At 45.1% G+C, this 22,296-nt stretch overlaps 1 protein-coding gene and 1 pseudogene across 1 annotated transcript; both read left to right on the top strand.

Annotated features, from left to right (window-relative positions):
* The first annotated feature begins 4,005 nt into the window (after positions 1-4,005).
* LOC112123023 lies at positions 4,006-4,594 on the top strand (annotated as a pseudogene).
* An 8,861-nt stretch (positions 4,595-13,455) lies between these two features.
* Positions 13,456-14,391, top strand: LOC113406693 (olfactory receptor 14A16-like). The gene has a single exon (XM_026652507.1). It carries the CDS (start codon positions 13,456-13,458, stop codon positions 14,389-14,391), a length of 936 nt encoding a protein of 311 aa, XP_026508292.1.
* The last annotated feature ends 7,905 nt before the right edge of the window (positions 14,392-22,296 follow it).

Below are 22,296 nucleotides of genomic sequence, written 5' to 3'. Positions count from 1 at the left end.
ATTTTATTGGCCTAGGTTGACCATAACAGTAGAAAGAAAATGCCAAGACTGTGAGCTCTGTATTCGAAGAAAAGCTCGAGTGGATAAAGGTGCCAAGCTTGTGAATATTAAAGTATATGCTCCTATGGAACTGGTTTGCATATACTTTTTTAACCTTAGAGCCAGATGCTTCTGGCACTAAGAATATTCTTGTGGTCACTGTTCATTTCAATAAGTATGCTCAGTTTTATCCAACTAAGGATCAGACAGCCAGAGAACTGTAGCAAGTGTGCTCTGGGAGAATTTTATCCTTCAATATGATTTTCCCCTATGGACCCAAAGTGATCAGAGTGCCAACTGTGAATCAGAATATTGAGTTAAGTAAGATCACTGGAGTAAAATCACGCACAACCCCTTATCACCCCATAGAGAATCCAGTAGCGAGGTTTAATCGTACTCTGCTAAATATGTTAGGCACTCTTGAAGAGCATAAGAAAACCAACTGGAGGAAGTATTTTAAGCCACTAGTTCATGCATGTAACTGTACCAGAAATAATACTACAGGACACTCCCCATATTTTTTGATGTTTGGGAGGCAACCTATATTGATTTGTGTTTTGGGATTAAAGCCAGAGGGAAACAAGAAGTGACTCATCAGGAATATGTAAGAGATTTACGACACAGTCTTCATTATGCATATGACCTAGCTGCTAAAGAAAGTGAAAGGAGCTAATTAACCAACAAATTAAGATGGGGTGCCAAAATAATTATGTCAACAATAGAACCACGAGATCATAGAATATCAGGGTTGGAAGGGATCTCAGGAGGTCATCTAGTCCAACCCCCTGCTCAAAGCAGGACCAATCCCCAACTAAATCATCCCAGCCAGGGCTTTGTCAAGCCTGACCTTAAAAACCTCTAAGGAAGGAGATTCCACCACTTCCCTAGGTAACCCATTCCAGTGCTTCATCACCCTCCTATTGAAAAAGTTTTTCCTAATATCCAACCTAAACCTCCCCCACTGCAACTTGAGACCATTACTAGAGATAGGGTTCTAGTACGAAGCCTGAGTCTTAGAGGAAAGCCGAAGCTTGCAGCTAGATGGGAGCCAGTAGTACATGTGGTTACTGGAGCAACTAAAAGAAGATATCCTTGTCTATAAGGTACAGTCAGAATCAGGAGATGGCCCTCTCTGAATTCTTCACAGGGACATGCTAAGACTGTGTGGATATATTTCTGCTCATAAATCAATGGAGGATAATCAGTTAAAGACACTTGTAAGTGATAGAACTAGACAGAAAACCACTCAAGTGGTAATTCACATGTAGGATGAAGATGAATCTGTACTTCATTCAACTCTGAAGTCTGATCTTAACCCACTGGTAAGAGAGTTTGATCCAGGCCAAAGTGTTCATTTTGAGGAAACTGAATTGGAAGAGAAACGTGATGGGGAAAATTCACAAAATGGGCTCCCTACAGCAGATGGTGTGAATTCTTCTGTTTCTCCGACCACTCCAGAAGTGCCAATGGAACCTCGCAGGACTGGTAGAATTAGAACTCGTCCAGTTAAGTATAAGGATTATGTTCTTGACTTACCCACTATTCTAAAACCTACAGATTCACAGTCGATACGGGCCTATTGTACATACCTCTCCCTGCTACCTGAGTGTGCAGAACAACAAAGGCAAGATATTATGGATTGTGTCTCAGGTGCACTGTGGCAGTGATTTAAGCAGGGGAGAAGGTAACCCATGTGCCTAATAGGGAGATATCTCTTTAAGAGACCCATTGGTGGGAGGTAGGAGTGAGTTGTGTCTGGGTCATCGTTGCTAGGCAGATTAAGCATCCATATCCAGAAACTTCCAGAATTGGGTGTGTTAGTTTTGGGTATACGCCAATAAGTTCCCTGCTGCTGGAGTCAGACTCCACATGGGCAAGCAGTCAGGACAGCTGCTTAGCAGAAGGCCATGTGCCCTGTGTGAGTTGGGAGAAGCTGAGCTGAGGAGCAGAAAGCAGGCTGTTGTCCCTAACTCTGAAGCATTTTGCAGCAGGTTAGTGATATTGTTAATCCTCTAACAGGGAAGCCTGGGCAATGCTAATTATAGCAAGGGGAAATTGGGAGGGAAAATAACTTCTATTTTAATTGTATGCTTTGAATCATGTTTTGATTTTAGCCAAACTGTTCTAGTTAAATTGTCTCAACTAGTCTGATTCACCAACTTTTCTTTAAATGTAATAATGTGGAAAGAGTTATTTCTATTTTGCTATTCTCAGTTTTCTATTTTCTTGTAACAGAGTTTTTTTTTTAAATCTAGATTGGTAACAGAGTGGTTGGTTAATCAGTCAGCTGACTGCCTAGCAGTTCTTTCAGCAGAGGAAGAGTCTGCATGGATTCCAGCTGAGGATTCCTACAAGCAAGTGGAAGGAAGATGTTGTTTTAGACTCAGCAGACTGTATAGATTTGGCAGGGCCACCCAGAGGGGGGGGGGGCAAGTGGGGCAATTTGCCCCAGGCCCGGGCCTTGCAGGGGCCCCCATGAGAATGTTGGAGGCTCCCCCACGCCTCCACCTTCGCCTTCCCCCATCCCCCAGCGCCTCAGCACGCTGTGTCCAGGAGCGGCCCTGGACAGCGCTACAGTTGCGTGGCTCGGGCGGGGCCTGAGGTCCTCCCGCTTGGAGACACGTGGTAAGGGGGCGGGGCTGCGAACTCTGGCGGGCCGAGCGGCAGGAGCTCCTGGATGCGGCTCACTGAGGCTCTGGGAGAGGGGGGAAGTGGGGGTAAGCGGCCTGGTAAGCCCCTCTGAGCCGGGCACCACCCGACCCCCAGCTCTGAGCCCAGCCCCTCCAAACTGGACACCCCCCTGACCCCATCCCCCCACAGCCCTGACCCCCAGCTCCAAGTCCAGCCCCTCTGAGCCGGGCACCCCCCGACCCCATCCCCCCCCCCCAAGCCCTGACCCCCATCTGTGGAGTGGGTCCCTGCCTGCTAGGAACTGCACAAGACCCAGCAACTTTGTAAACATGGTGAAGCAAGAGGGAAACAGCTGCTGGATAACACAGCAATTGGGGCATTATGTATACACATAGGCAATGACTGAAGGATCCTTGCTGTGAAGTGTCCCATGCATCATGGGCCGGGAAACATTCCACAAAGATTGGCGCAGTAAGTTTGTTATTTCAATAACACATGTTTAGGTATTTATAAGCAGGGCACATTTCATAACAGAACTAGGAGTTACAATTGGAACTCTTCAAGGCTTTTTATATAATGTAATCAAACATTTGGAGCTGCTCAGAGGTTTTTTTATTTATTTTTCCCCAGCAGCAAACTGTTGACTTTTCATAGATATTGTAAAAACCAATTGTTTGTTCTTTTGTTTTTGTTCATTGAGAACCAGACAATTTCAGGTAAACTGTTGGAAACTGAAACATTTTCACCTAAATAAAGAACAAAGTATTTTGAGTTTTCTCATACATGAGTTTTCCTTTGAAATAATCTAAACAGAAAATGTCTGAATACCCCAGATTTAGATGTAAGCCAGGGTGGGAACATTGATACTGTCCAATAATAGTAAAATTTGAACCTAGTCACTGTGCTGCAGTGGTGTTTATTTCTGTTTCAAAGGGATACTTGGTGACTCATAAAACTGAGTAATCAGCAAAATTGGCAGCCAACAGCATAGGAATTAAACATACTAGCGCCTTAGATGGAGAACAGTGAATTGATGCCCCCAGCCAAAGCCTGTCTCTCTTATCCCTTCCCAAGGACATAGAGGAGGTGAATGGGATTAGAACCTAGATCTCCTCATCATCATGGTTGTAGCCCTCAACCACCATCTTTATACCCCCATGTACTTCTTCCAGGTGAATCTAGTCATCCTTGACCTTAGCTCCATCTTGGTCACTATAACCAAATCAATCGTTAATTCCTTCATGAACATCAAGTCGATTTCATATCCTGGATGTGTCACCAAGGTCTTTCTCTATTTAGTTTTTTTCTGTGACTGATCTTGCCTTATTCACCGTCATGGCATATGACCGATATGTTGCTATCTGCCAACCATTGTACTAGGAGAGAGTGATGAACAGCAGAGTTTGTGTCCAAATGGCAGCCAGTGCCTGGATTACTGGTATTGTCTTCTCTGCACTGCACACTGGGAGCACCTTCAGGTTACCCTTCTGCCACTCCAATGTCATCAACCAGTTCTTCTGTGAAATCCCCCAGCTACTCAAACTTGCCTGCTCTGACTCATACCTCAGTGAAATTGGGGCTATTGCCTTAGGTGCGTTTTTAGGATTAAACTGCTTTGTTTTTATAATTGTGTCTTATGTTCAGATCTTCAAAACAGTGCTTAGAATTGCCTTTGAGCTGGGCCGGAATAAAGCCTTCTCCCCCTCCTTCTTCACCTCACTGTGGTCTCTTTGTTAGGTGGACTGCATCTTTTGCCTACCTGAAACCCACCTCCAGCTCAGCATCAGGTCTGGATCTCATGGTGAGTGTTCTCTATTCCGTGGTGTCTCCAGTGATGAATCCAATCTTCTACAGCATGAGGAACAAGGAGATCAAAGCTGCATTGAAGAAACTGATTGTGTGGAGGTTATTTCCCAAGAATTAAAATGTCTGTCATTGCACCTGCTTTGGCAGGGGCGGGGGGGATCACACTACTGTCTCCTAGCAAAATTGTGTGCCTTATACTGCAGGAAATCCCAATCTCCTGGTCTCCGCGGCCACTTGCCTTCTGATCTGGTAAGATCCTGAGTAGCCAGTTTAGCTGAAGTCTCTGAATCTGCTGTTCTATTGCTGTCTGCTCATCCCTGACTACCCCCTCCCCAAAACCACAGCCCCTTCCCATAGACCCTTCCCTCTGAGCCAACCCACTACTTTCCACCCAGTATTAACTCCCCGGGTGATAACATGGATTGGCTCTCCTCCCTGATGCATTTGTCTTCACACATCCACCTGCTTCAAAAACTGAGGCAGCTGGTTGGGAACCAGCTCAGGGTGCTCCAGTCATAAGTGTCCCACAAACTGCGGATCACTCAGCTCCAAGCATTTCTCCAGCAACACCAGGTCCCAGCACTCCCGCCTTGGGTATTGCCCATGGGTCATCCAGGGGATCCACCCAGCACCGTGTCCATGCCTGTCTGTGATTAAGTATATCCCACCTTTATTTCCCCAGGGATTCTCCTCATCTTATCTTATTCATCCCTGCAGTACAAGAGTACACCCTGAACAACTGTTTCATCACCTGCCCCAGGATCAGGAACATATTCCCCAACCCTGCCACATCAATGCCCAGTGTGCCCCGTTCCAACAGACTGTGCCATATGGCCACCTGGTCCTCACGAGTTAAACCCTCCATCTCTCTAACAATATCCACAAGCTGCAGCACAAACTGATCCCAATCATCCCGGGGCACCTTCCCCAGCCGACTCAGCAATGCATCCTGGTCCTTTTGGGACAAGAGATGAATCTCTGCCTGGACTACTATTTGAGGAGCCTGGTCCTGTCCCCAACCCCCATCGGGGACTACTATTCCCAGCTCCTGGAGCTCCTATGGAGTAGAGGATTCTGACTGTGGATTACCGACTTATAACATCCACTGGCAGTCTTGGGTACAATATACGCAGGGCGAAGTGTACTTCCTTTTCTGCCATCAGTGGTGGAGATGGTTCAGTTATTTCCATGCTTACACCAATACGGCTCATCTTGTAAATCTGCCACCGTCCCCACCCATTCATCCCTCTCCCGCTGAATTGCCTCACAGGACTCCTCTGCCCTTGCAGCGTCCCATGTCTTTAAATCCGCTACCTCCACTGCTAGTATGGATTTTTCCATTAAAATCCATTGTTGGTCCACTATCCCCTACAAAGCTTTCATATGTTGGAGGAGATCAGGTTACCGTTTACCAAGTACGCCACCCCAGCACACAGACCATGTAACACCAGTCTTTTTTTCCAGGATTCCTTTCCCTTGGGGTCCCCCAAAATCTACCACATCTCCTTTTCAATCTCATCCCAGGTTGACCCCCATATCTGGTATGGGCCCTGATTCTTCCGTATCCATTTATTTAAAAAGTCCATTCCCCTGGCTTGCAAGAACCTACAAGTACCATCACGAGAGCCCTCCATACCCCTGCCATGCAGCTGCACGGACAATTGGTGAGAGGGACTTACTTTGCTGCCACTCACTTGTCCAGCGTGATGCATCCAAATCACGGCACCAAGATGTTAGGGAGTTTTCCCTTCACCCTGCCCTAGTTCTTTCATGCAGACAGAAAGCAGAAGATGGTAAGTCTGAAGTGCAGGCAGTGTGATGTTTATTGGGGTTAATCAAGCAAACATATCCATAGCTATACATGCCACAGAGACTTCCCAGTGTCCCCCTCAACTTACTTAGCAGGCATAATTACACCTGCAGTGCACACCCCTGGTCACACCCCTTACAATTTATGGTCATGTTCTGTTTCGGAGGGTTTTGAGTCTGGGGGCTTCATTACCACCTCTTTTGTATCCCATGGGAGGGGTAAGGAGTGAGGTTGTGCTTCGGTCAGGGACAGGCATTTCTTTGGTTTTAGTGTTTCTTATACATTCCGCCCAATCCCCCTGACCACTCCCAACTGGTTGCTTGACCTTATCTCGGGAGAGGAGTTGAGGAAGGACTGTGTTTCAAGTGTACACTTGTATATTAAACTCCTACTCTTCCCAGGAACACATTAGCTGTATCTCTTATCTCTTTTCACCCCATCTGCTTGTGGGCAGATGTAACACACAGTGTCTTTGTTCTTTGTTCGCACATGTTAGTAAGGATATAAAATTATCAAATGGGCAAACAAGACCCAAACTTTTATCTCAGTCAAATATACAGGCCTGAATACTACATTATCATCACTGACCCTCCTAACAATCTACTAACCTGTATGATGAAAATACCCCAATACTATGAGGGTGAGGCGGTTAAGATATGGTAAAAGAGGAAGAAGTTATTCATGCATATGCATGATGAACAGCAAGGCCTATAAATTCTTGACATGGGTAGGCTCATTGGAATTCTCAATCGGCATTCTAGAGTCAGACTAGGATCTGTTTCAACCCTTCCAGAGCTCTCAAAGTTTACAGTGAATATACCCTAGATAATGGCACTGGACATTATTACAGAGTTGTATTATTTCTCCTTACATGTGTGGATTGTTTTACTTTCAAGACAAATCATAGTGATAATAAAAATTTTGCAATCCCAAAATGTCTTCCCAGCATGTCGGTGTTATTGTCACTGATGTGCACAATGGGGCTCCCAACTAAACAGTAATACTGATAATACTCGACCTGATCTTGGACAAGAATATACCATATTTTGGAGTGTTAATTGGGAACCTAAATAATTAGGGTGATCAGTACCTAATCAATAGATCAGGCAACACAAGATGTTGTACAGAGGCCTACACTTTGGAGTATGTGCTTTCTTATCCATCTCTATAAATAAATAATGCAGATAGTGCTGTCCCTGGATTCTATGGCATTCCACCACCTGTATGTTTTAGAGGTGACTCCAGACTTGCAGTTGTTGGTCTTGTGCAGAGCAGTGCGAATTCATATCTCAGGTAAAGTGGCCTGGCAACATTAACTCCAGGTGGCGATGAGCCCTTTTATACCAGGACTGGATTTGCCTCACTGGGTGCTACTGCATCACTACATTTTGGTAGTTGGGACAGTTGCTCAGATGTTCTCTCTGACCTTTGTGAACAATTAGGTTTCTGGGACCTTCGTGTGTCCATGGCTTTAGACACCACCCTGCTGAGTAAAAATGTTACTTATTACTCTAAATTTCAAATGCTTTAAGGAGCTGAACTCCCATTTTCAAAAGTGCCCCAATAATTTCCTAGAGGCACCTAAATATCTTTAAAACTTGGCCTTAGTAACTTGGGAGTCTAAGGACTTCTTTACGCTTTTATCACTACAGCGGTATAGCTGCAGCCTATTCCATGTCTTTTTAGAGAACCTTCAGCATTAGCATTTGCCCTCTTGTTAATAGTAAGACAATATTTGCAATAATTATTTTGAGCCCTATTTTCAAATGTTGCTTTTCTTTGGTCCCAATCCTGAAAAGTGACCCACCTCGGCAGACTTCTCTGTCTTGAAGTTCTCAGATTATTTTTTAGAGCACATGGACTGTACACAGTAGAGAGATTGTGTTGTGGAAGGTTCCTCTCTCATTTGTGATCCACTGCCTCTCCATCCAGACGAAATTACGGGGACTACCCACATTGCCCATTCAACATCACATAACATCCCAGCACAAGCTACAGAAATTGTTCATATGGAAATGTGACATTAGGATAGCATTAGTAACTGGATTAAGGGTTAAGCACTGTAGACCTAGTGCAGGGCCCCAGCTCCAGAAGTCTTGGAATTACAGCAGAATCTCAGTTTTTTATTTTTTTAAACAAACGTAATTTTCTATTCTTTATGGGCTAAAAAGCTTGAAAACAACCCATAACTAAGATGACAGCAAATGTAACTAATATAACATCTGCCAGAGTCTGCAGAGAGCCTGATACTGTGAAAATGTTAACTCCAGATGGGGAGTTAACACTACCACATGGATCAATTCTGGGAGATACAACCCAGTTTTTTACAGATGTGCCACCACTTCTCCCCACTCTTTCTGGGAGTACCTCTGAAGTTGCCTGTCTCATGTTAAAGTAGGTGTTTTCTCTGGGTGGATGTCTGTGTCTGGGCCTTTCCCCACTCTCTTATCCCTCAACATCCCTGTTATGTTATCTATCCACCACAGATCTAATGTGTATATATTCATCAGCCAATTTCCCAGCTGGGTGCCCACCTCACACATTTCTGTCTGTGAACCATGATCTCAGGATCTTAGACTATTTCATGGCTATTAAAATGGGATGGAGGTTCTAAGCAATAAGAATCTCAAATACAGAAAAAAAACATAAAACTAGGCATCACGGTACAGATACTCAGGTCACGTCAACTGGAATAGCTCCATAGCACTAGGCAAATTTACACCATCTGGGCATCTGGCCTCATTGACTCCAATGGTACTGTGACAGATTTACACAAAGTGTGTGTGTGGGCAGGATTGATGTACAACAGATATGGATCTGGCTCCTTTGACTCCACTGGAACTACAACTGATTTACACCACATGGGGATCTGACCCTTCTTATTTGTTCAGTCTCTCTGACATACCTACAATCAGTGTGAAATAAACAGTTTTAAGATGGCATACAGGATTTCACCTGCAGTCTAATATGCCATTTATTTTTGTGTTCGCATTCATAGAATTGCTGAAAGAAAGAAAGAAAGAAAGAAAGGTCGGGCCATCCATCCCTATAAAAGTTGAAATTCAGATACAGAAAATCTCTGCAACACTGAATTCCTCCAAAGTTCTGTCCCCAGTGGAAATGAATCGCTCCTTAGCCATTAAAAGTTACACTCCGGCAATTAATCCCATGGCGCAAAGAGCTGAGAATATGTTGACTGGATAGAAACTTTTGTCCTTCATTCAGTTCAGATTCACAGGCAAATAAAATTGATTTGAAATTGTTTTAGGGGACATATCCCCAGCTGGTGTAAATCAGCAGTAGCTCCAGTGGAGTTAATGAGGCCGGATTCCCAACTGGTGAAAACTGACATAGCTTCATCACTGTTTTAGGGCCAGAACCCCAGCTAATGTAAAACTAAGTAGCTCCATTGAAATCAAAGGGCCACATCTCCACTTGGTGTAAAAAGCCCTAACTCCTCGGAACTCAATGGAACTGTGTCAATTTACACCATTTTAGGACATTGCACTGAGCTTTTAGTGTTTGCCTCCGGCTACCTCTTAGTGACCAACATTAAACAGCCAGAGCAGCCTCAGCTGTGGGTTCCTCTGGTGGCTGCATCCCAAGAGCTGCTGCCAAAATGCAGGAGAAAAAAAATCTTTACTCCCCCAGAGCTGTTTATGTGGCATTAATGAAGGAACAGGCTATTCCAGGCCGATTGGGGCTCTAGTGCCACTGGGCTCGGAGCTGTTGTAGGTCACATGTCTGTACTACCAATATATATTCTATTCTGCAATCCCCTTGGGATGCCACATGGGACTCAGCCCTGCCTTGTTTTTAACCAAGGGTCCTTGCAGGGATGCTGCCATTGTGTGAGATTCAGGCTGGGTGCTCTTCCCCCTCTGTGGGGTTAGGGTCAGCTAGGGCAGCTTGTCAGGGTGGTTTGTTCCTGAGGTGAGATCAGATTCAGCTATTTAGCTCCAGACAAGGTATATCCTGGGCTATGACTGTGTCTGAATTCTGCACAGGCGAGGATCAATTTCAGAGATATGAGGGGTTTCCAATCCCCATTCCATTTAGTCCTTCACCTTTCAGCCAAGCCTGCCCAAAGAGGGGCACCCATCTGTGCAGTGGGTCCCTCTCTGCTAGGAACTGCAGAGAGAGGTCCCTCTCTGCTAGGAACTGCAGAGAGACCCAGCAACTCAGTGAATATCGCAAAGAGACTGGGAGACAGCAGCTGGATAACACAGTGATGAGGCATTATTGACAGGTGCAAAGACAGACAGTGACTGAAGAATCCTGGCAGTGGACTGTCCAATGCTTCAGAGCCTGGAAAACATTCCACAAAGATGAATACTGTAAGTCTGCTATTTCAGTCAAATATGTTTGGGTGCTAATATACTGGAGCAATTTAATATTAGAATTATGAGTTACAATTGGAACTCTTTGAAACGTTTACTATCATTTAATCAAATATCTAGACCTGCTCATTTTTTTCCAGCATAAAAATTTCTATTGTCATTGAAATTGTAGAAACCAAACCATTTTTTGGTTTTTTGTATCGAGAACCAAACAATTGCTGGTAAAAAATGCTGAAAACTGAAAATTTTTCACTGAATGTTTTGAAAAAAGAAAAAGATTTTTCCAATACATACATTGATTTTAAGGATAGCACAGACCTATCATATTTTTTTCAATTTAAAGCCCACTTTTCCTTTGAAATAATTTAAACAGAAAATATCTGAATTCACCATATTGAAAACTTATATTTAAGCCAGTGGGCCAGCATTGATATTGTCCAATAACACCATCTATTCCAATCACATTTATTGCTCTTTCAAAAAGATTCTTGCAGGATGGTAAAACTGAGTAAGTGGCAATGTTAGTATCCTCAGACTATGTTTTATACATAAAGGCATCTTTAAACTGAGGCACTGAGAGTTGAAGCCCCCAGCCAAAGCCTGTCTCTGCTCAACTACATAGAAGAGGGCAATGTGGCTAGCCCCCAGATCTCCTGTTCTTGCACCGTATCCTCCGTTTCACACTGATGCCTGCTAACCGGAAATATTCTTAACAGGTGGACAGCACACAAACATAGTAAGACACAGCCTGTGTCCCAGAGAGCTTACAACTGAAGTAGACAGAAAAAGATAGGGAGAAGAAATAGAGGTACAGGAAAGCCCAAGGTTACAGAGCAAGTCCGTGGCAGAACCAAGAATAGCAACCAAGTCTCCTGATGGCCACTGAAAGGCAAAGGCCAGATATACAGTCACAGAGGGAAATGACACAACATAGAAGTAACTGAGTGATGCTATTAGTCTCTCATCACACAGTGATGGAAATGCAGCTGGGATTTGGTGCCACAGATCAGTTTTGGAAACAGGCAGCAGGCTGTCTCTGTGGTGTTGCAGTGGAATACTTACAACTGAGCTGTCATTGGGGATGCTTTCTGAGTCCATGTAATATTTCTTCAGAAACTGGAAATCAGGCAGCATTTGCTTTTTAATACATTACCTTCACATCCAAGTTTGCATATTTCCCCAATAGGGGAAATAGCTTGGCTAGATCATTGGGGTTGGATGTGCTTTGTTCCATCCATCACACAGCATTTTATCAAGCCACATCCTGAGCCAGATCTTCAAATGTTGTAAACTGATGCAACTCCATTGACATTAAGGGACCTATGCCAATTTACACTCATGTGTTAATTCACCTCTCCTAGTCAATGGCAGTGATGAATGCTGTGCACCTTTCACACTCCTACAGTGAGATATTACTGAGGGAAATCAGGGCCATATCCTCTGTCACTGTAACCCCAACCATTGTCTTTGTTCTTCCCCCCACATTCATCACACAATGAACTGAGGCAGAAAATGTCCAACCAAACCACCGTGACCGAGTTCCTTCTCCTGGGATGCTCTGACATTCGGGAGCTGCAGATTTTACACTTCTTGGTGTTCCTGGTGATTTACCTGGCAGCCCTGATGGGCAATCTTCTGATCATCACAGCCATAGCCCTCGACCAACAGCTTCACACCCCCAGTTTTTCTTTGAAATAATTTAATTGGAAAATATCTGAATATTCCAGATTGGAAACTTTGATTTCAATCAGGTTAGGAATATTAACATTATCCGGTAATAGTAAAATTTGAACCCAATCTATTGCAACTGTGTATATTTCTGTTTCAAAGGTACACTTATTGAATGGCAATACTGAGTAAGCAGCAAAGTTGGTAGCCCACATCATATTTATTAAGCATACTAATGCCTTAGATGGGGAACAGTGAATTGAAGTCCACGCCAAAGCCTGTCTCTCTTAACCCTGCCCCAGGACATAGAGGAGGTGAATGTGATTAGAACCTAGATCTCCTGTTCTACAGCCATATCCTCTGTCCCACACTGCTGCCGGCTAAACACGTATGCTGTAAATGGGGGCATCAAACATACACATAACAAGACACAGCCCGTCCCCCACAGAGCTCACAGTCCAAGCAGACCAGACAGAGAAAGGGTGGGACGGGAAACAGAGGCACAGCGGGGGAAGTGACTGGCCCAAGGTCACAGAGCAGGTCAGTGGCAGAGCAAAGAATAGACCCCCAAGTCTCCTGATGGCCAGTGACCCACACAAACGTCGCAGCAAAGAGGTAGCTGAGCGATGCTATTAGCCCATTGTTACACTTAGATTGAAGTGGGATCTTGTGTCACAAATTAATACGTACGCAGGCAGCAAGTCATCTATGTGGTGCTGCAGTGGAATCACTAAAGACAAGCTCTCATACACGATGCTGAGCAAGTCTATGTCATATTCCCCCGGAGAGGGATATCAGGCTGTGTTGGCATTTTAACAGAGCCTGCTGTTTGTAGCAAGAGAGGATCCAGCTTGCCTAGAATATTGCACTCCGATAGTACTTTGCTCCATCCTCCACATGGCATTTTATCAAGCCACATCCTGGGGCAGATCTTTATATGGTGCAAACAGATGCAGCTCCATTGACTTTAAGGAAGCCATGTCAATTTGCACGTGTGTGATAACTCATAGTTAATAGCAGTGACGAGTGCTGTGCATCGTTGACACTCACATAATGAGATATTGCTGCAGGGAATCAGGGCCACTCCCTCTCTCACTCTAATCCCCACCACTGTCTATGTCCTTCCCTCCACAGACATCACACAATGAACTGAGAAAGACAATGTCCAACCAAACCTCTTTGACCACGTTCCTTCTCCTGGGATTCTCTGATGTTCGGGAGCTGCAGATTTTGCACTTTGTGATGTTCCTAGTGATTTACCTGGCAGGCCTGATGGGGAATCTTCTCATTATCTCGGCCATAGCTGTCAACAACCATCTTCACACCCCCATGTACTTCTTCCTGGTGAATCTGTCCATTATAGACCTCGGCTGCATCTCTGTCACCATCCCCAAATCCATGGCCAACTCCCTCATGAACACCAGGTCGATTTCTTATCCTGGTTGTGTCGCCCAAGTCTTTCTCTTATTCCTCTTCATTGCAGCTGATCTTGCCTTACTCACCATCATGGCATACGACCGATATGTCGCCATCTGCCAACCACTGCACTATGAGACAGTGATGAACAGGAGAGCTTGTGTCCAAATGGCAGCCAGTGCCTGGATTACTGGTAGTGTCTACTCTGCACTGCACACTGGGAACACTTTCAGGTTGCCCTTCTGCCAGTCCAATGTCATCAACCAGTTCTTCTGTGAAATCCCCCAGCTACTCAAGCTCGCCTGCTCTGACTCCTATGTCAGTGAAGTTTGGGCTATTGCCTTTAGCATGTTTTTAGGTTTAAGCTGCTTTGTTTTTATAATTGTGTCTTATGTTCAGATCTTCAAAGCAGTGATGAGAATCCCCTCTGAGCAGGGCCGGGGTAAAGCTTTCTCCACCTGCCTACCTCACGTCACTGTGGTCTCTTTGTTACTTTGCACTGGCTTCTTTGAGTACATGAAACCCACCTCCAGCTCAGCATCAAATATGGATCTCACGATGGGTGTTCTCTATTCCCTGGTGCCTCCAGTGATGAATCCAATCATCTACAGCATGAGGAACAAGGAGATCAAAGCTGCATTAAAGAAACTGATTGTGTGGAGGTTATTCACCAAGAATTAAAATGTCCATCATTGGTACTTGATTGAGATTTCATTCTGAGCTTCTTTATGAATATAATCAACTGATGACAAAATTGTCTCCTTGAGAACATAGGGTGCAATCTGTTTATGAAATCATAGAATCCGGACTAACTACACTGAAGTAAAATGAGTTAATTTAGAATTACACCAGTGTAAAAAAGATCAGAATCTAAATATCTATCCATAAATGTACACACACACCTATCTATCTGTCTTATACTGCTAACATCACCTTGCTATCTGAACATGTTGCACAGAATATCAATAGCCATAGCTAAGTCACTAGTGGACTTCATGAATTTTCTGGTGCTTCTCCTTTTTGAGGGGGATAAAATTTGCGATCGGGGTATGAGAGGTTTGGCTTGTTTGTTTGCTTCATTGTTTCTTTTTCATGTTGTTTCATTTTATTTATTCATTGGTTGACTTGCTTCTTTCTTCCAAGTGACTTTTGGGGGGTAGGAATTTGCAGGGTGGAAAATGTTTGATTAAATGTGGATATCCATTTATTTTGTCATCTATTCAGGGTGTCAATGTCATAATGTCTTTGAAAGGGTTTTCTGGGTGACTTGGAATTTTTCTTTCCCCAATGATGAAGAATTAAAAAAAGTTTCTGTAGGTGTGTGGATAGCTGTGTTCCTTTTTAAATGATTGTTTTAATGCTGATGGGATTGTATTGTCTTATTTATGATGTGATAGGGCACCTACTCCTTATAAAATGATGTATATTATCTTTTAATTTAAATAAATAAATACTGTATTCTTCTTGCTATGGTGAAAAGGCATTTTGGAAGAGAAAGCTATTGTAATATTTCCTAAAGACAAACTGAGTCTGGGTAATAAACATAAATGTTTATCCCACCAAACAACTGCAGTGATCAATCTGGAATCGATCATATTTTTTCTTATGTTATGCTTTGTTCCTACAGTGGTAAATAACTTGTACTTTGTATGGTGAAGGCCGGGCTAGCCACTCAACTTACTACTGGTCATAGCTCCTGTGGGAAGAACTGCAGGTACCAAGCACAGTGGGAGAAATAACGGTGGGTGCACAAATTGCTATAGCCTGGGATCCAATTTGAGAGGGAAAATCATGTGATTCAACTCTAAGAGAGGGACAGGCACAAGACGGAGACATGGGGTGTGCACTCAAAGACCAGAGCAGAAAGCAAAGGTTATTCTAACCTAAAAACCATTACAAATGGGATTTAGCTATTTGCTTCAAAGGATAGATTGGGATCTGGCCAATGGTCTCTCATCCACACGAGGATCCAATTGTGTCTAGATCACAGAAGTTTGCTGCATTATTATTGTTATTATTATTTATTGTTTATTAAACCATGTTTGTGCACGGTTGTGTATACTACATATGAATTTAAAACTCAGCTCCTTTCAATGTTCTGAACTAAGGTACTAATCTCTCAAAACTCATAAGCCAGTGCTTAACTTTAAATATGAATCATAGCATCATAGAATATTAGGGTTGGAAGAGACCTCAGCAGTCCAATCCCCTGCTCAAAGCAGGACCAACACCAACTGAATCATCCCAGCAAGGGTTTTGTCAAGCTGGGCTTTAAAAACCTCTAAGGAAGGAGATTCCACCACCTCCCTAGGTAACCCATTCCAGTACTTCACCACCCTCCTAGTGAAATGGTGTTTCCTAATATCCAACATAGACCTCCCCTACTGCAACTTGAGACCATTGCTCCTTGTTCTGTCATCTGCCACCACTGAGAACAGCCTAGCTCCATTCTCTTTGAAACCCCCCTTCAGGTAGTTGAAGACAGCTATCAAATCCCCCTCACTCTTCTCTTCTCCAGACTAAATAACCCCAGTTCCCTCAGCCTCTCCTCGTAAGTCATGTGCCCTGCCCCCTGATCATTTTTGTTGCCCTCCACTGGACTCTCTCCAATTTGTCCACATCCCTTCTGTAGTGGAGGGACCAAAACTGGACACAATACTCCAGGTGTGGCCTCACCAGTGCCAAATACAGGGGGAAAACCACTTCCCTCAATCTGCTGGCAATGCTCCTACTAATACAGCCCAATATGCCATTGGCCTTCTTGGCAACAAGGGCACACTGCTGACTCATATCCAGCTTCTTGTCCACTGTAATCCCGAGGTCTTTTTCTGCAGAACTGCTATTTAGCCAATTGGTCCCCAGCCTGCAGCAGTGCATGGGATTCTTTGGTCCTAAGTGCAGAACTCTGCACTTGTCCTTGTTGAACCTCATCAGATTTCTTTTAGCCCAATCCTCCAATTTTTCTATGTCACTCTGGACCCTATCCCTACCCTCCAGTTTATCTACCTCTCTCCCCAGCTTAGTGTCATCTGTGAACTTGCTGAGGGTGCAATTCATCCCATCTTCCAGATCATTAATAAAGATGTTGAACAAAACCGGCCCCAGAACCAACCCCTGGGGCACTCCGCTTGATAACGGCTGCCAACTAGACATCAAGCCATTGATGACTACACCTTGAGCCCAACAATCTAGCCAGCTTTCTATCCACCTTATAGTCCATTCATCCAATCCATACTTTTTTAACTTGCTGACAAGAATACTGTGGGAGACCGTATCAAAAGCTTTCTTAAAGTCAAGATATATCACATTCACTACTTTCTCCATATCCACAGGGCCAGTTATCGCATCGAGAAGTCAATCAGGTTGGTCAGGCATGACTTGCCTTTGGGGAATCCATGTTGACTGTTCCTGATCACCTTCCTCTCCTCCGAGTGCTTCAAAATGGATTCCTTGAAGACCTGCTCCATGATTTTCCCGGGGACTTAAGTGAGTCTGTAGATCCCCAGGTTCTCCTATTTCCCTTTTTTAAAGATGGGCACTATATTTGCCTTTATCCTGTCGTTCAGGACCTCCTCCAACAACCATGAATTTTCAAAGTCAATGGCCAATGGTTCTGCAATCACGTCAACCAACTCCCTCAGCACCCTTGGATGCATTAGATCTGGACCCATGGACTTGTGAACATCCAGCTTTTTTAAATAGTCCTTAATACGTTCTTTCACCACTGAGGGCTGTTCACCTCCTCCCCATTCTGTGTAGCCCAGTGCAGCAGTCTGGGAGCTGACCTGGTCTGTGAAGACCGAGGCAAAAAAAGCACCGAGTACTTCAGCTTTTTCCACATCCTCTGTCACTATGTTGCCTCCCCCATTCAGTAAGGGTCCCACACTTTCCTTGACGTTCCTCTTGTTGCTAACATACCTGTAGAAACCCTTCTTGTTACCCTTCACATCCCTTGCTAGCTGCAACTCCAATTGTGCCTTGGCCTTCCTGATTACACCCCTGCATACTCTAGCAATATTTTTATAGTCCTCCAAACTCCTCCAAAGTTATCTGTCCAAATTCCACTACTTGTAAGCTTCCTTTTTTAATTTAAGCTCACCGAAGATTTCACTGGTTGCCTGCCATATTTTCTATTTTGTCTGCACATTGGGATGGTTTGTTCCTGCAACCTCAATAAGGATTATTTAAAATACAGCCAGCTCTCCTGGACTCCTTTCCCCCTCATGTTATTCTCCCAGGGGATCCTGCCCATCAGTTCCCTAATGGAGTCAAAGTCTGCTTTTCTGAAGTCCAGGGTCCATATTTTGCTACTCTCCTTTCTTCCTTTTGTCAGGATCCTGAACTCAACCATCTCATGGTCACTGCTGCCTAGGTTGCCACACATTTCTACTTCCCCTACCAATTCTTCCCTGTTTGTAAGCAGCAGATCAAGAGGAGCACGGCCCCTAGTTGGTTCTTCCAGCATTTGTACCAGGAAGTTGTCCCCATCACTCTCCAAAAACTTCCTGGATTGTCTGTGCATTGCTGTATTGCTCTCCCAGCAGATGTCAGGGTGATTGAAGTCCCCCATTAGAACCAGGGCCTGTGATCTGGAAACTTCAGTTAGTTGTCCGAAGAAAGCCTCATCTACCTCATCCTTCTAATCTGGTGGTCTGTAGCACACGCCCACCACGACGTCAACCTTGTTGCTCTCGCTTCTAAACTTAACCCAAAGACTCTTAACAGGCTTTTCTCCAGTTTCATACTGGAGCAATCTTTCCGCTCTCTTACATACAATGCAACTCCTCCACCTTTCCTCCCCCACCTGTCCTTCCTGTACAGTTTATATCCATCCATGACAGTGCTCCAGTCATGTGAACTGCTCCACCAAGTTTCTGTTATTCCAATCACATCATAGTTCCTTGATTGTGCCAGGACTTCCAGTTCTTCCTGCTGGTTTCCCAGGCTTCTTGCATTCATGTATATGCGCCTAAGATAACTAGCCGATTGCCCTGCTTTCTCAGTATGAATCCGGAGGCTTCCGGTCTTGTACCCTCCGCCTTGTGTTTCCTCCTGGTATCCCACTTCCCCACTTACCTCTGGGCTTAGGTCACCATCCCCCAGAGAACCTAGTTTAAAGCTCTCCTCACTAGGTTAGCAAGCCTGCCTGTGAAGATGCTCGTCCCTCTCTTCGGTAGGTGGATCCCATCTCTTCCTAGCAATCCTTCTTCCCAGAACAACATCCCATTGTCGAAGAACCCAAATCCCTCTCTCTGACACCACCTGTGTAACCACACATTCAGCTCCACAATTTGACGGTCCCTACCTAGGCCTTTCCTTCAACAGGGAGGATGGACAACAAGACAACTTGCACCTCAAACTCCTTTATCCTTCTTCCCAGAGCCACATAGTCTGCAGTGAGATGCTCATGGTCATTCTTGGAAGTGTCATTGGTGTCCATGTGGAGAAGTAGGAAGGGGTAGCGGTCCGAGGTCTTGATCTGTCTCGGCAGACACTCCATCACATCCTGGACTCTAGCTCCAGGCAAGAATGAAATGAGAGAAGTCACATTGAAGGCTTACACCTAAACATACGTTAAGTGCCATTTTTTGTTTGTTTTTGGATTGAGGGTATGGATGTGATTTTCAACTGGGCCTATTTTAATTAGAAACCCAACTCTTAAGTATTGCCCAAAGTCACTAAATATGCCAGTGGCAAAACAAGGAGCCAAGGCCCATGGGAGTTATGTGCCTAAAAACCTTTGAGGACCTGGCCTGAATCAAGTTCTTCTGAATTCCTTTCTAGTGCACTAACTATCTGACCCTCCTTTGAAATTCCGGCCTAAATATATAATTTGCATGTGCAAATAATGTGTAATGTGGGGATGCAGAACAAAAGTTACATTTGCAAACATGACTCCAAATAATTATTTCAAATATTGCCTTAATAACAATAAGACATCAAATACAAACATCGACGGAGCCCTAAAATGACCTGGAGCTGTCACACAACACACTGATGTACTGTATGCCCCAGCTTTAAACTCATCCCTACATAACCCACCACAACATATGATTGGCAACAATTGTCCATCTTGATGGATATCACAGTCTCCATGGAGAGAACATGAAGTGTCTGGGTCTGGGAGATTGAACTAACCTCTCCCACTTCTGAGGTGGTACCTTCAGATCATGATGGGTCCTTGGTCTCTGCTGAGGCTGCTCACATGGGGTCGAAAGGCTCTAGTTTGGATGGTTGGGATATTTGGTGAGTGCGCTCATGACATGTCCAAGGAGTTGATGCACAACACTAATCTTTTTATTTGTATTTCTAGTTCTTCCTTTTTATTCCCAATATCTCTTTCATTAGAAGACATACATCTAAGATGTCTATTAGATTTCCCCTCTGTGTTCCCTCTTGTGTCTCCTTTGTTCATGCTGTGATGTCCCATGTTTTCCCCAGATTCCAACCCTTCACCGAGGTCTCCATGTTCTGGACTACCTCTGGGATTTTGTTTCCTGCCCCCTTCAGACTTAGTTTAAAGCCAGCCTCACTAGCTTAGCCAGACTGTAGCCAAAGATACTTTTTCCTTCCTTCAATAGATGGACCCCAACTCTGCTCAGCAGCCCTTCTTCTCAGAACAGCATCCCATGGCTGAGGAAGCTGAAGCTCTCCTGGCGACACCAACTACGCAGCCAGGCATTCACCTCATGGATGTGTTGGTCTCTGCCTGGGCCCCTATCCTCATCCGGGAGGATCGATGAGAACACGCCTGAACCCCCAAATCCCTTACACTCACTTCCAGAGCCCAGTAATCACAGCTGGTCCTCTCAGGGTCATACCTCGCAGATACCATTACTTCCCACATAGATATAGTAGTAGTAGGCAGAAACTAACACTTCCCAGAAACTAACAAGCAAATCCATTGCTATCCTTTCAAAAGGAACTTCAGTTATAGGCAAGGGTACCAACGGGGCCCTTAACTGAGGTCAGGGACTATGCAGCTGGCACTCTGGGCAGGAGGTGCAATAGCAGTTGACATCTGCCCTTACCCCCAGAAAGTAGAACCTACTTAGGACTCTATCCAGGGTCTTGTCTGCTCCTAAATGTCTCCCAAACAGATGACTGTGAGCTAACTCTAATATGGCCCTTGTGTGCTTCCATCACACCAAGAGCTGTTCTACTACTTCCCCCGGTATTGGCACTATCTGGTACAACAGATCCTGCTTGATTATATAGTATGGCCCTGTGCCTTTGGTTTTCCCTTCTACTGGCACACCATTTACCTCTACTACCTCCTCCCTCATGTATGCATACAGTGAGTCATCGGTTTGGTCCTGCCCAAAACATTTGCGTGCGGGACCAATCTGGCCTGATTCTATTGACTTGGGCTCCCCTCCTTCTTTTGGGGTGCTTCCGCTCGTGCTGGGGGCCATCTCTGGGTCTCCACAGGGCCTCCTCCCAACCAGGGCAGCTCTCTGGTTTGCTGCCAAGATCCTGGTTCCTAATATTTTGTCTGCCCTCCTTTCCCGTCTGGATTTCTAGAACTTCCCAGGGGGTGAAAATAACTCTGGGGAAAACCCAGCAAAAATTATGGTAAGGTCATCCATGGGCACCTGAAACCCTGCTCAGGGTTTACTTCCCTCCCCTAACTCAATGGGGGGAGTAGGCTCTCGAACCCCAGAAAGTCCCTGCCAATTAAGACCAGGTAGGGGAGCTTGGGGACCACCCCTGCAGTCATCTTGGTAGTATTTCCCTGGATCTCAATCCATATTGGAATTGTGGGGTAGAAATTTACTGTGCTGTGGACACATGTCACTCCAGTGCTCTTGGCCCGGCTCAGTTGGTCTTGCCCCACTAACTTCCCTGATAGGAATGTGACAGCACTCCCAGAGTCCACCAAAGCTATGGTCTGAATGCCATTCATCTTTACCAGCCTGGTGTACTCATGTCGGGCCGTCGTGACCCCCACCAGGCTGATTAGGTCACTTTGGTCCCCGGGATCCCCCAGATTACATTTCATGGGCTCCTTCCTGTTGGGGCACTGGGCTTCTATATGCCCCAACTCCCCACACTCATAACAGTGATATCTCATTCTGGAGGTTGCCCTCTGTCTTGGGCACTCTGACTCGCTTCCCCAACCCTCTCCCCCCGGACTCCCAGGTCCCTTTGGGGCCTCAGGCCGCTCCTTAGTGCCTGTTCTTCCAGCTATGGCTTTCCTGGACTTCTCGATGATCCGGGGCCTCGGGGTCGGGACTGGTTTCCTGAAATGTTGTGTTTCACCTCCCGGGGTTTCAAACAGTATACGGGCTGCCAGTTGTCTCTCTACAAGGGTCACTAGTTCGTCATAGGTGGAGGGATCATTCTGGCCTACCCACGCTTGGAAGCCCAAGGGTAGTCCCCTCGTATAGTGGTCCAGCACCAGGAGCTCCATCATTTTCTCCGAGCTGAGAGCCTCTGGGCATAACCACTTCCGGGCTAGGTGGATTAGGTCAAATAGTTGTGATCACGGTGTCTTGTCTTCACAGTACTGCCATTCATGGAACCTCCAGTTCGCAAGGCCATCGTTACCCCTGCCTTGGCTAGGATCTCCGCCTTCAGTTGGGG

Source organism: Terrapene carolina, unplaced genomic scaffold (assembly GCF_002925995.2).
Source record: "Terrapene carolina triunguis isolate 2854851 unplaced genomic scaffold, T_m_triunguis-2.0 Scaffold119, whole genome shotgun sequence".
NCBI classification, from domain to species: Eukaryota; Metazoa; Chordata; order Testudines; family Emydidae; genus Terrapene; species Terrapene triunguis.
This window is presented reverse-complemented; position numbering and strand designations above follow the sequence as displayed.